The 12,385-nt window shown below is 45.6% G+C and overlaps 1 protein-coding gene across 2 annotated transcripts in view; it reads left to right on the forward strand.

Moving 5' to 3' along the window:
* The window catches only part of ZC3H3 (zinc finger CCCH-type containing 3), a 348,388-nt gene that overhangs the window by 220,494 nt on the left and 115,509 nt on the right, over positions 1–12,385 (forward strand). For both annotated transcript variants that reach the window (XM_073329956.1, XM_073329955.1), the window contains exons 6-7: positions 6,835–6,919; positions 9,636–9,791. In XM_073329956.1, the coding sequence (XP_073186057.1) occupies positions 6,835–6,919; positions 9,636–9,791 (241 nt within the window). The remainder of the gene's footprint in view (positions 1–6,834; positions 6,920–9,635; positions 9,792–12,385) is intronic.

Genomic DNA, 12,385 nt, shown 5'->3' on the forward strand with positions numbered 1-12,385 from the left:
CAGTGACTCTGGCTTACCTGGGGCACCCTTTCTGAACAAGGCTTTGGGAGCCAGGAACTGCTGAGTTCTAATTTTTGGTCTTGCGCTGCCTCCCCCTGTGGCCTTAGACAAGGTTCTTAACCTTTCTCCCTCAGTTTCCCCTTCTGCAAAATAGGCATAATCTATCCCTTGCAGCAGTGTTGGTAGTGTCCATTAATAACGGAAGTGCTTTGAAGATGAAAAGTGTAATGTAAATACTAAATATTAGCAGCCCAAACTTTGTGATTTTTTTTTTAACTGCTTCACTTTTTGGTCGACTGACTTGAGACACCTATAAAGGGCTTGATTTCCAGGGGGCAGGTGCTCAGGATTTGTCAGGCCCCTTTACAGTTGCGTAGACAGACACCTGCCAGGAGTGACCTAGGTATTCTTAATCCTCCCTCGGCACGAGGGGGTGGACTAGATCAGGGGTTTTCAACCTTTTTCTTTCTGAGACACCCCCAACATGCCTCAAAACTCCACGGCCCACCTGTGCCACAACAACTGGTTTTCTGCATATAAAAGCCAGGGCCGGGGTTAGGGGGTAGCAAGCAGGTCAATTGCCCAGTGCCCCACGCCACAGGGGCGCCACAAGTCTAAGTTGTTCAGGCTTCTGCTACAGCCCCAGGTGGCAGGGCTCAGGGCCCCAGACTTCAGCCCCATGCAGTGGGGCTTTGGCTTTCTGCCCTGGGCCCCAGCGAGTCGAACGGTGGTCCTGCTTGGTGGACCACTTGAAACCTGCTTGCGGCCCCCTAGGGGCACCTGGGCCTCTGGTTGAGAACCACTGGACTAGATGACCTCTTGAGGTCCCTTCCAACCCAGCATTTCAGTGATTCTGTGATAAACTGAGCTCTAAAGTCATTAATCACATTTGAGAATCTGGGCCAGTGTTGTTGTCTAGATGGATCCACTTGCAGGATTGTGGCCACAGATTGTATCCCTGACGTGACCTTTTTTTTTTTTTTTTTTTTAAAGATTTGCAAAATATGTTGCATGTGTTTTAAAATTCTTTTTGCACCAGGGAAACCCATCAAAAAATTGAGATTGAAAACATTTGTCCTGGCTAAAAGCCCAATGTATTGAACCCACTTCCAAACTGATAATGTTAAAAGGCTAATACATAACGATGCAGTTTTTTTAACCAAGATTATTAAGTAAGCAATGGACCGTTTCCAAGTGTGTAAATATTGAGGCAGTTTTAAAATAGTTTTCAGAGCAGGTCCAGTTTGGGTAAATAATTAGGCAGCTTTCTAAAACACAAGTAGCGCTGTGAAGCGATTTCTGTTCCAGCTGTCGGTCTGTTGATTTTTTGTTCGGTCAGTTAAAAATTCCAGCCCACGGTTTTCTAACTTTTGCAGTCGACAAGAATGCCTCTGGGTTGCTGTAACTCTGTGGTTAGGGTGTTAGTTATTTGTCATAAAATCCCTTAAGGGAAAATATGCATTCTTCATGCATCGTAGCACATTCTTAATCCTTAGTCTCTTGACAGTTGTAAATGTCCATATACTGGTGTGGCTCCTTGCCAGACCGCATGTTAGAAGAGTACAAAAGTCGTGTAAATAGATTAGTCCATAGATAGATAGATTTTTTGCATATAGACATTTAAAATCAACGACATGGAAATCGTTAGCTCTATCTTTTCATAACTCTTGGCGAAGACTTGGTGGGTCCAATTACTTCAAACAGCAAGCTGGTTTGCAAGCACAGAAATGCATATGCAACTGACAGTCTACATTTGCATGCGATTACTGATGAGACTCAAAAAGAGGCATTTTATGCAGCATTCGAGAGACCACTTTGTCCAGTTCTGGTGTCCACACTTTAAAAAGGATGTTGAAAAACTGGAGAGGGCTCAGGGAAGAGCTACAAAAAATCCTTCAAGATCTGAAGAGCAGGCCTCAGGAGCACAATCTGCTTAGCTGATTGAAGAGAAGGTTACTAGGTGACTCTTGATCCCAGACTGTTAGCACCTATGCAGGGAGGAGGGAGCTGATGTCTACCAGACATCACAAGAGCATGTCGCTGGAAGACGAAATTAGACAAATTTAAACGGGAGGTAATTTAACAGTCAAGGTCAAGAACCATTGGTTCAGCTTCTCAAAGAATGGGGTAGATTTTCCATGACTTGCAGTCTTTAAATCCAGATCGGGTGTCTTTTGAAAATATCTGCTCCAGCTCAACCAGGGGGAGGGATGGCTCAGTGGTTTGAGCATTGGCCTGCTAAACCCAGGGTCATGAGTTCAATCCTTGAGGGGGCCATTTAGGGATCTGAGGCAAAAATTGGGGATTGGTCCTGCTTTGAGCAGGGGGTTGGACTAGATGACCTCCTGAGGTCCCTTCTGACCCTGATATTCTATGAGTCTATAACTTATTTGGCTGCATGCAGGAATCACTGGGTGACGTTCTCTGGCCTGTGTTATGCAGGAGGTCAGACTAAAGCAGTGGTTCTCAACCGGCTGCATATGCCACTCTCTGTGGATTATGTGGGCCACATCCACACAATATATATACTACATGTGTGGCCACGAGGAGGTCAAATGGGCCGCTGCAGCTGTGGGCTGATTGGGCCACAAGTGGACCGCGGGCCACAGGTGGAGAACCAATGGACTAGATTCTGGCTTTAAAATGTGTGACTCTAATGGTAGATCATGAAACTTACGTTCTAGTCCCAACTGTGTCCCTATGGCCGTTCACCTCATCTCCGTGTACCCCAGTATCCCTACCTATAAAATGAGGTCATAAATCAATACCCACTCTGAGGATGTTTTGAGGTTCTTGTATGAAAGGCATTCTATAAGTGCCCTGTATTCTTTATTATTGGTGAGGAACATTCAAGTGGCTATTCTATGTGTGGTTTCAGAGTAACAGCCGTGTTAGTCTATATTCGCAAAAAGAAAAGGAGTACTTGTGGCACCTTAGAGACTAACCAATTTATTTGAGCATGAGCTTTCGTGAGCTACAGCTCACTTCATCGGATGCATACTGTGGAAAGTGTAGAAGATCTTTTTATACACACAAAGCATGAAAAAATACCTCCCCCCACCCCACTCTCCTGTTGGTAATAGCTTATCTAAAGTGATCACTCTGGGCCATTTCCAGCACAAAACCAGGTTTTCTCCCCCCCGCGCCCCCCCCCCCCCACAAACCCACTCTCCTGTTGGTAATAGCTTATCTAAAGTGACCACTCTCCTTACAATGTGTATGATAATCAAGGTGGGCCATTTCCAGCACAAATCCAGGGTTTAACAAGAACGTCGGGGGGGGGGGGGGAACAAGGGGAAATAGGTTACCTTGCATAATGATTTAGCCACTCCCAGTCTCTATTCAAGCCTAAGTTAATTGTATCCAATTTGCAAATGAATTCCAATTCAGCAGTCTTTCGCTGGAGTCTGGTTTTGAAGTTTTTTTGTTGTAATATCGCAACTTTCATGTCTGTAATCGCGTGACCAGAGAGATTGAAGTGTTCTTCGACTGGTTTATAAATGTTATAATTCTTGATATCTGATTTGTGTCCATTTATTCTTTTACGTAAAAGAATTGGTTAGTCTCTTAGGTGCCACAAGTCCTCCTTTTCTTTTTGCGAATACAGACTAACACGGCTGTTACTCTGAAAACTTTCCACAGTATGCATCCGATGAAGTGAGCTGTAGCTCACGAAAGCTTATGCTCAAATAAATTGGTTAGTCTCTAAGGTGCCACAAGTACTCCTTTTCTCCCTGCTAAGAGATGCTTGCATCCACAGCTGCTACATGTCAGCACTGGACTGTAGTTGCATATCAGAATGATCCTTTCAGAGCTGGCCACTGTGTTTCCCCCAGCATCAGGTTTGTCGAGTCAAATGCTTGCCTGGTTGCTGGAAGCATCACAGTGTTTGCTGGTTGCAGATGGTCTGCTTTTCCCAATCTGGGGCTGGGGCTCGGCGTGTGGCCTTGGTGGAATCAGACCAGTTGGACAGACCTGATTTGGATGGTTAGATTCAGGGTCTGGAAGGCAGGACTCCTGAGTTTTATTCCTAGCTCTCCTGTTGACTCGCTGTGTAACCTTGAGGCAAGATATTTAACCCCTCTTTGCACCTCAGTTTTCCCCTTTTGTAAATAGGGATGATAATGTTTCCTAGTTTGAGGCCACAAAGCCCTTGTGATGGCTGGATCAAAGGGGCTATAGAAGTGCAGAGCAATAACACTTCATAAGCAGATAGTATTGTGCGCGTGAGGAAAAGGGAAAGAAAAATGAAAGCTGTAAGTGGGCTACTGACCACTCTTGGAGAGGAGAGACAAACAACCACAATACAAAACACTGGAGCATGTGATAGGGAATTGTCTGTGCTGACATCTGCTGTCTGAGCAGATAGATGCACTGGCTAATCTTTTCCACCTCTGACTTCTGCGATTCTATGAAACTATCACCAAAACCATAGTCATTGTTAAAGATCCTTTCTGCAAACGGGGCTCATGAAATCAAGAGATTGTTCCTCTTAAAAATGCGGTTTCTCCTTGTTACACCCCTACTGCATTTGGAACCGAGGGTAGGCCTTCACTGCAATTGAAGGTGTAACGATAGAGGCTTTAAAATATAGCTTTAATCTAGTTGGCGGAGGTAACGGCAGTAGTACAAGTGCCAGGGACTCTGGATACATAGTTGGGCAGCTAGCCCTCCCTGGGGTCCATGCCACCATGTCTTCACGCTAGCTAGATTAAATCTAACATGGGTAACACACTGTCACTGCAGTTGCGCCTTCCGTGGCAGTGTAGGAGTACCCTAAGATACAGCACGAGCTCTAGCCACCGATTCAGCAAAGCACTCCAGCATGCTCTTAAAGTCCATCCTCCTTCAGCAAAGCATTTAAACGTCGGTGTACAAGTAAGCAGTTGTTCAGTGCTTTGCTGAATTCATGGCCCTAATCTTAGGATATGTCAACACTGCAATTAGACATCTGTGACAGGCCTGTGCCAGCTGCCTCAGGTTCTCAAGGCTCAGGCTAAGGGGCTGTTAAATAGCGGTGTAGATGTCCAGGCTTGGGCTGGAGCACAGGCTCTAGGACCCAGTGAGGTGCGAGGCTCCCAGACCTACCACAATTAAACAGCCCCCAAGCTGGAGTCAGCTGGCACAGGCCAGCGGTGGGTTTTTAATGGCAGTGTAGACATACCCATGGCAGATTCCAAGTACTGCTCTCACTGAAATGTACAAGTAACTTCAAAAGGAATATGTGAGCTGTATTTATTCTGCTATAAGTGTCCCTTCTCCAGGGACTGCATTGCTGTGGCAGGGAATAAAGTACTGTTCATTATGTAGGGTCAGCTCCATGCGAGTGTTTGTGCCATGTGCAGGCATTTAGGAGCCTCGCGCAGGGATCCCTATTAAGCTAGAAACGTTCAGAAGGCGTTTTATTTATTTATTCATTTTTAGTTAAACATGTATTTTTTTTCCATTCCCTGAGAAGTGAAGGTTCTGCAAAATGCTAAACACCTTCTGCTCTTTAGGTTCAGTACAGATTTGCTCGAACTTTTTAGCACCTTTGCACTGCAACATGTTTTGGTTTTAGTGCCTCTTTTCAAGCAAGTTAGTTTATGTGCATTTTTTAACACTGAAAACTATTTGAAAAGGTGCCTGGCTGTTCTTGTCAAAACTCCCACAGCGAGGCAGGCTCTGCGGAAGAGGGAAGGGGGAAATGAGCAGAAAGTAAAGTTTTTTTTTTGTTGTTTTTTTTTTAAAAAAGAAAGATAGAAAGAAAAGATGCTAAATATATGCAGCTGCAACTTAAGCGTCCGGTTCATGTTCTGTTAGGTTGCGGCAAAACCAAATCCAGTTGTCGGCAAATTGTATCAGTCTGTTAGCCGGCCAGATGTTTGCAGTGACTGACTGCTTTCGTTTTCGCCCCGTGGCTGGGATGTTTGATGCCTCTGATAGACAGGCATGTGACACCCGCTCCTGGATTGCGACTGCACCAGCATTTGATTTGCACACAGAACAGATGGGGCTGTGCCGTCACCGGCGGGCCGAGTGACAGCTCGAGCGAAGGGAGAGCTCATTGACACGCTATCAGATCCCACTCGCTCACTCGGGAACACACTTGGGCTGGCAGGTGAGTGACTGAGCTGCACTCTTACCACCTGGAACTCCAAGATACAGGCCTTTTTTAATTTGATTTTAATTCCCGCTTTCATATGCCAGTTACGGGCAATTTAATTATGTGTGTACACGTACATGAGTCAGTCAGTCTGAACATGAGAGAGCGCGGGGCATCCCCCCGGCTGCTACAACAGGGATTTGGAGGGTTCTGAAGCAGCACCAGGCATTCTGACTCTCAGGCACTTGGCTGCCTGGGTCTTGCTCACACACTCAGGGCCGTGTGTGGGGTTAGGTCACTTGCTTGGATTTACCTGGGTAGTTAATCATGGAGCTGCCATAGTGGGGCCCTCAGGTGCTGGTGCCCCTTACACAGTCTTACGCAGGCAAGGAGGGCTTACTAGATCAGGGCTGTGTCTCCTTTATGAGTCGATTTGATACCCTACCCCTCCTCAGAGGAAGATTTTGCAATGCTCCTTCGCACGAAGCTGAAGGTACAGAGTGTTTTTGCTCCAGTGCCAACCCAGCCCTCTCCCAGGTTCCTTGTTTCCTTCTTTCTTGCTGTAGAATCTCCTGAGGCACCAGAGCATCCAAGCCCACAAAGAGCGTATTCACCCCTGTGTGAACTTTACATGCCACCTCCTGTATGTTAATCAATAAGATATTGAGTGTCTCGTGAATTCCAGCGAAATTCTTGGCTCTGAGTGAATTGTAATGAGTATGTCTGTGTTTCTTTCTCTCTCTGAACAGCAAGGTTGGATTGTACAGCCAGCGGCCTCGGTTATTCTCCTCCCAGCTCTCTGCACAGATCAGCTACAAGCCGATACATTGCCAGGTCTGTACTCTCAAGAAAGAATGGCAAGGGTGCCCGTGATGTATGCACATATTGGTGCAAGAAGCCTGATATCCAGCTGTTTAACTGGCCATTTAGTCGATGGGGCTTCTGATTGCTAAGCTGCTGGTTTTCTCCTGCCGTCTGCTATGAGGTTGCAATAAATGAGACAAAATTACATGGTTTCTATTTTGGAAGCTTGCATGTTTTCTAGTGGCAGTGTCCTGTGCTGAGACCCAACTCCTGTCCTGGGCACAGAATGCAAAGTTACATGTCCACCCCCTCTGAATAACCCCTTTCACAATGACTTTCCTCTAGGTCCAGGTTGGGTGTTCTCATGGGACAGCTGTATCTCTGTCTTGAATATTTCAATAGTCATCATATAGTCAGAATATAGCAGTAGGGATATATTACCAACCAACTGACCAGGATGGTGATAGTGATTGTGAAATGCTCAGGGAGATTAGAGGGGCTATTAAAATAAAGAGCTCAATAATAATGTGGGATTTCAACTATCCCCATATTGATTGGGAACATGTCACCCGAGGATGGGATGTAGAGATAAAGTTTCTTGACACCTTAAATGACTGCTTCTTGGAGTAGCTAGTCCTGGTACCCACAAGAGGAGAGGCAGTTCTTGGTTTAGTCCTGAGTGGAGCACAGGATCAGGTCCAAGAGGTGAATATAGCTGGACTGCTTGGTAATAGTGATCATAATGCAATTAAATTTAACATCCCTGTGGTGGGGAAAACATCATAGCAGCCCAACACTGTAGCATTTAATTTCAGAAAGGGGAACTACACAAAAATGAGGAGGTTCGTTAAACAAAAATTAAAAGGTACAGCGCCCAAAGTGAAATCCCTGCAAGCTGCATGGAAACATTTTAAAGACACCATAATAGAGGCTCAACTTAAATGTATACCCCAAGTTAAAAAACATAGTAAGAGAACCAAAAAAGAGCCACCGTGGCTAAGCAACAAAGTAATAGAAGCAGTGAGAGGCAAAAAGGCATCCTTTAAAAAGTGGAAGTTAAATCCTAGTAAGGAAAATAGAAAGGAATATAAACTGCTAGTCAGGATGGGCGGAGATGATGTTCCTAGCCTGTGTTTGCCAGAAGCTGGGAATAGGCTACAGGGGATGGATCACTCAATGATTCCCTGTTCTGTTCATTCCCTCTGGGGCACCTGGCATTGGCCACTGTTGGAAGACAGGATACTGGGCTTGATGGACCAGTGGTCTAACCCAGTGTGGCCGTTCTTATGTCCTGGCTGGCTATTGAATGCAGCCCAGTTTGCTTTAGCATTGTCGATGTCTGCGCTCCCGCCTTTCCCTCCAGCTCCCTAAGGAAGGAGTTGGGTGGCTTTTCCAAGCCATGTGGCATGTGTTGGTGGAACCTGTTGATCAGGGTGCCAATACGTGGGCTGTTGCTGCCAGTGAACTGCAGGCCATCGGCCTTGGCAATCAGAAAGCAAAGTGTAAAGGGAATGAGATTGCCTGTTCTAGCCTCATAATGCCCTCATGACCTCGGTTGCGTCTGTCTAGAAATCGGCATTTCTGATATCTCCATGAAAAGTCTGGTTGGCCCAGAGCCAGCAGTTTCCCTACCTGGCTCTCTGGGCTCCCCAGAAGCAGCGACATGTCCCTGCTGCTCCTAGGCGGAGGAATGGTGACGAGGGCTCCGTGCGCTGCCCCCATCCTGAGCACTGGCTCCGCAGCTCCCATTGGCCGGGAACCACGGCCAGTGGGAGCTGCGGGAGCAGTGCCTGTGGGCGGAGGCAGTGTGCAGAGCCGCCTGGCCATGCCTCCCACTAGGAGCAGCAGGGACATGTCACAGCTTGTGAGGAGCAGCCCCAGGTGAGCACCACCCAGATCCTGCACCCTGAAACCCCTCCTGCACTCGAACTCCCTCCCAGAGCCTGCACCCCACACCCCCTCCCATGCCCCAGCCCTGAGCCCCCCCCCCCCCCGCACCCAAACCCCTTCCCTCCATTGGTAAATATAACTCTTAAGTTAACTGGAATTTTTGACTAACCTCCCCATTCCCCCAACATGCCGGATAACAAAGCTTTTCATGTTCCTAGATATTTCGGTCTTCTCAGGCTCCAACTGTCACAAAATGTGGGCTAAGTTGTTCATTGATATTTCGTGTTGCCATGTGCTCCTACAAGGAACATGTAGGTCCCAATTCACTGGGGCCCTTTAAATATGTGCCTAATTTTAGGCAAATGAGAACTTGGTGGAACATCTCTCATGCTGAAAGTTAGGCATGTGCTGAAATACCCTCTAAATCGGGACCTTCATTATTGTTGACATGCTGTGTGTTGTATAAGCACAGAGCATGACTAGCTGTGATCTGTGCTATGTAGTGTTTGTAAAAATGTGTTGTAGTTCTTCAAAGCTGCAGTCAGCTCTTCCCCTGTCCCAGATGCATCCTGTAACATGGATTTCATAGTGCAATTTTTTAAGAAACTCTGGGTAAAATTTTCAAAGCACCTAAGTGCCTTAGGAGCCAGCAGCTCGTTGAAATTCAAGGAGACAGGCTCCTACATGTTTAAATCAAACTTTTGAAAGTTGGATTGGGCTTCTGAGTCACATAGGTGCTTTTGAAACATTTACCCTAGACTCTTGTGTTTGATGGAAAGAAAACTTCCCAGTATGTTGTAAGGATGCTGCCTTGAAGGTAAGAACATTATCTAAATAGTTTTCTCCCTCCATTTAGCCGAGCTGTTCAGCGGAGTTTAGCCATCATTCGTCAGGCCAAGCAGAAGAAAGTGAAGAAGGAGTATTGTATGTACTACAACCGCTTTGGCAAATGTAACCGTGGGGAAAGCTGTCCCTACATCCATGATCCGGAAAAAGTAGCTGTCTGCACCAGGTAGGCACATGGACACGTAACTTTTCTCGTCGCAAGCGCATACTTGTGCTTCATCTTGATATGGTTGGACACAGAACTCACCTGCAGTCAGTCCTTGCCTCTGTCACATGTTTATTGAAAAAGACCAAACAGTAGCAATGTTTTGAACTAACATAGCATTTTACATCCTCAAAGTGCATGTCATGCCAGTAAAATATTATTTGGACCGTGGCTTGTGTGTGTGTGAGAGAGAGAGAGTGTGTGTGAGAGAGAGAGAGAGAGAGATTTGCTTTACTAAATGTAATGATGGCCTTAAATCCAGAGATTGCCTTTCATCCCAAAGGATGCCAGAACATTCTTTGGTAAGTTTTTTTTAACAGGAACCACAAACGCACAGATTTCTGAGAATCATAGCAATGTTGGGTTGGAAGGGACCTCAAGAGGTCATCAAGTCCAGCCCCCTGTGCTGAGGCAGGGCCAAGTAAACCTAGACCGTCCCTGACAGGTGCTTGTCCAACCTGTTCTTAAAAACCTCCACTGATGGGGATTCCACAACCTCCCATGGAAGCCTGTTCCAGAGCTTAATTATCCTTATAGTTAAAAAGTTTTTCCTAATATCGAACTTAAATCTCCCTTTCTGCAGATTAAACCGATTACGTCTTGTTCTACCTTCAGTGGACATGGAGAGCAACTGATCACCTTCCTTTTTAGAACAGTCCTTAACATATTTGACGACTGTTATCAGGACCCCGCCTCACTCTTCTTTTTTCAAGATGAAACGCGCCCAGGTTTTTAAGCTTTCCTCCTTAAGTCAGGGTTTCTAACCTCTTTTTTCATTCTTGTTGCTCTCCTCTGGACTCTCTCTGATATGTGCACACCTTTCTTGAAGTGTGTTTTCCAGAACTGGACACGGTACTGTAGCTGAAGCCTCCCCAGGGCCAAGTAGAGCAGGACAATTACCATCCGCGCTGACATGCCAGGTTTAAACACACATTAGTAATAATTCCAGCATATATCCATAAGTCTTGATACGCACCAAGTACATACATCACGCAAGAGTGTTAATGGTCCGTGACCTATTAGTTTTCAAATGATGCTTCACATGGCATGTTTTGTACAAAGATTATTAACATAGTGTGTAGGGTATGAATACAGGGGTGCATAGGGTCACAACCCTCCCAGAATGGTACTACCTTTTTCACAACTGCTTCACATTGCTGACTCACATTCAAGTTGTGATCTGATATGACCCCCAGATCTATTTCATTAGTACCACTGCCTAGCCAGTTATTCCCCATTTTATATTTGTGCATTTGATTTTTCCTTCCTAAATGCAAAGTACTTTGCACTTGTCTTCAGTTAATTTCGTCTGGTTGATTTCGAACCACTTTTATAATTTGTCAGGGTTGTTTTGAATTCTAACCCTATACTCCAAAGTGTTTGAAAACCCTCCCAGATTGGTGTCATCCACACATTTTATAAGCGTACTCTTCACTCCATCATCCAAGTCATTATAGAAAAATCTTGAATAATACAAGGATCCCACTAGCTATTACCTCTCACCCCCCAACAGTGAGCCATTGATAACTACTGTTTGAGTACAGTCTTTCAACCAGTTGGCATCCACCTTTTGTAATTTCATCTAATTTCCCTAATAATTAAGTTGTTTTACTATGGCAAAAGATCAAAGTAGTAACTCGTGTAGCCTGTCTAAGAATCAACATTAATGTTAAATCAACGTGAACACTGGCTAGCGTGAAGTTCTGTATCTCTTAAGTTCAATAGTAAAGTTTAGAACTTACTAACAAGCACTGATTCTTCTCACCTCTGTGAGGCCAAGTATTATCTCTGTTTGGTGGCTGGGGAAAGTGAGGTAGAGAGTAAATGATTTACCCAAGGCCACAGGGGGAGTAGTCCCACAAGGGTAAGTTCTTTCACTAATCCTGTTCAACATGTACATGCCGCCACTAGGAGAACTGGACAGGTGACATGGACATCAGAGCAGTGTGGGGTTTTAGCTGCAGGACTTGTTAACCTGCACTTTAAACCTCAGGTACAGCTACAAAAGTCTATCCTCTTCTTCCCCCCTTCCCATGTTTATTCTATGCCAATGGCTTTAAGAAGATTATTTAGCAGATCGATTATAAAACACCTCTCATTGGGAGCGTATCTAGAATTCAGTTAAGGAGCAAGAGCTTCTGGTTTGACATGTAACAGGTATGGGCTTCTCTGCCTCTCAGGTTAGGTTTTCCCCTTGATGGAGCATGTGAAGAAGTAAGATATATTTGGACTCCGTTGCAACCACCCTCCTCTCCAGCATGCTCCGTCTGCACAAGCCTGCTTTCAGCCCAGTCTGTTTTCCTGGAACCGAGAAGTTGCACACGCAAACACATTTCCTAGCACCCCTCTCTGTGGACTAGGCCCTCTGAACAAACCACTCCTTGACTCTGAATCTTGAGGTGGGTTGTTCTGAAAATGCCTCTGAGATGGGAAAGAGACTGTGCTGCAGTCGTACATTGTTTTATAGCTAATCCCAGTTAACAGACAGTTAAAGTTGCTTCAGGACCCATCCACTGGCCCAGGCCTTTCTGAACAGGGGAACACCAAGCTACGGG

This window comes from Lepidochelys kempii, chromosome 2 (assembly GCF_965140265.1).
Source record: "Lepidochelys kempii isolate rLepKem1 chromosome 2, rLepKem1.hap2, whole genome shotgun sequence".
Classification (NCBI taxonomy): Eukaryota; Metazoa; Chordata; order Testudines; family Cheloniidae; genus Lepidochelys; species Lepidochelys kempii.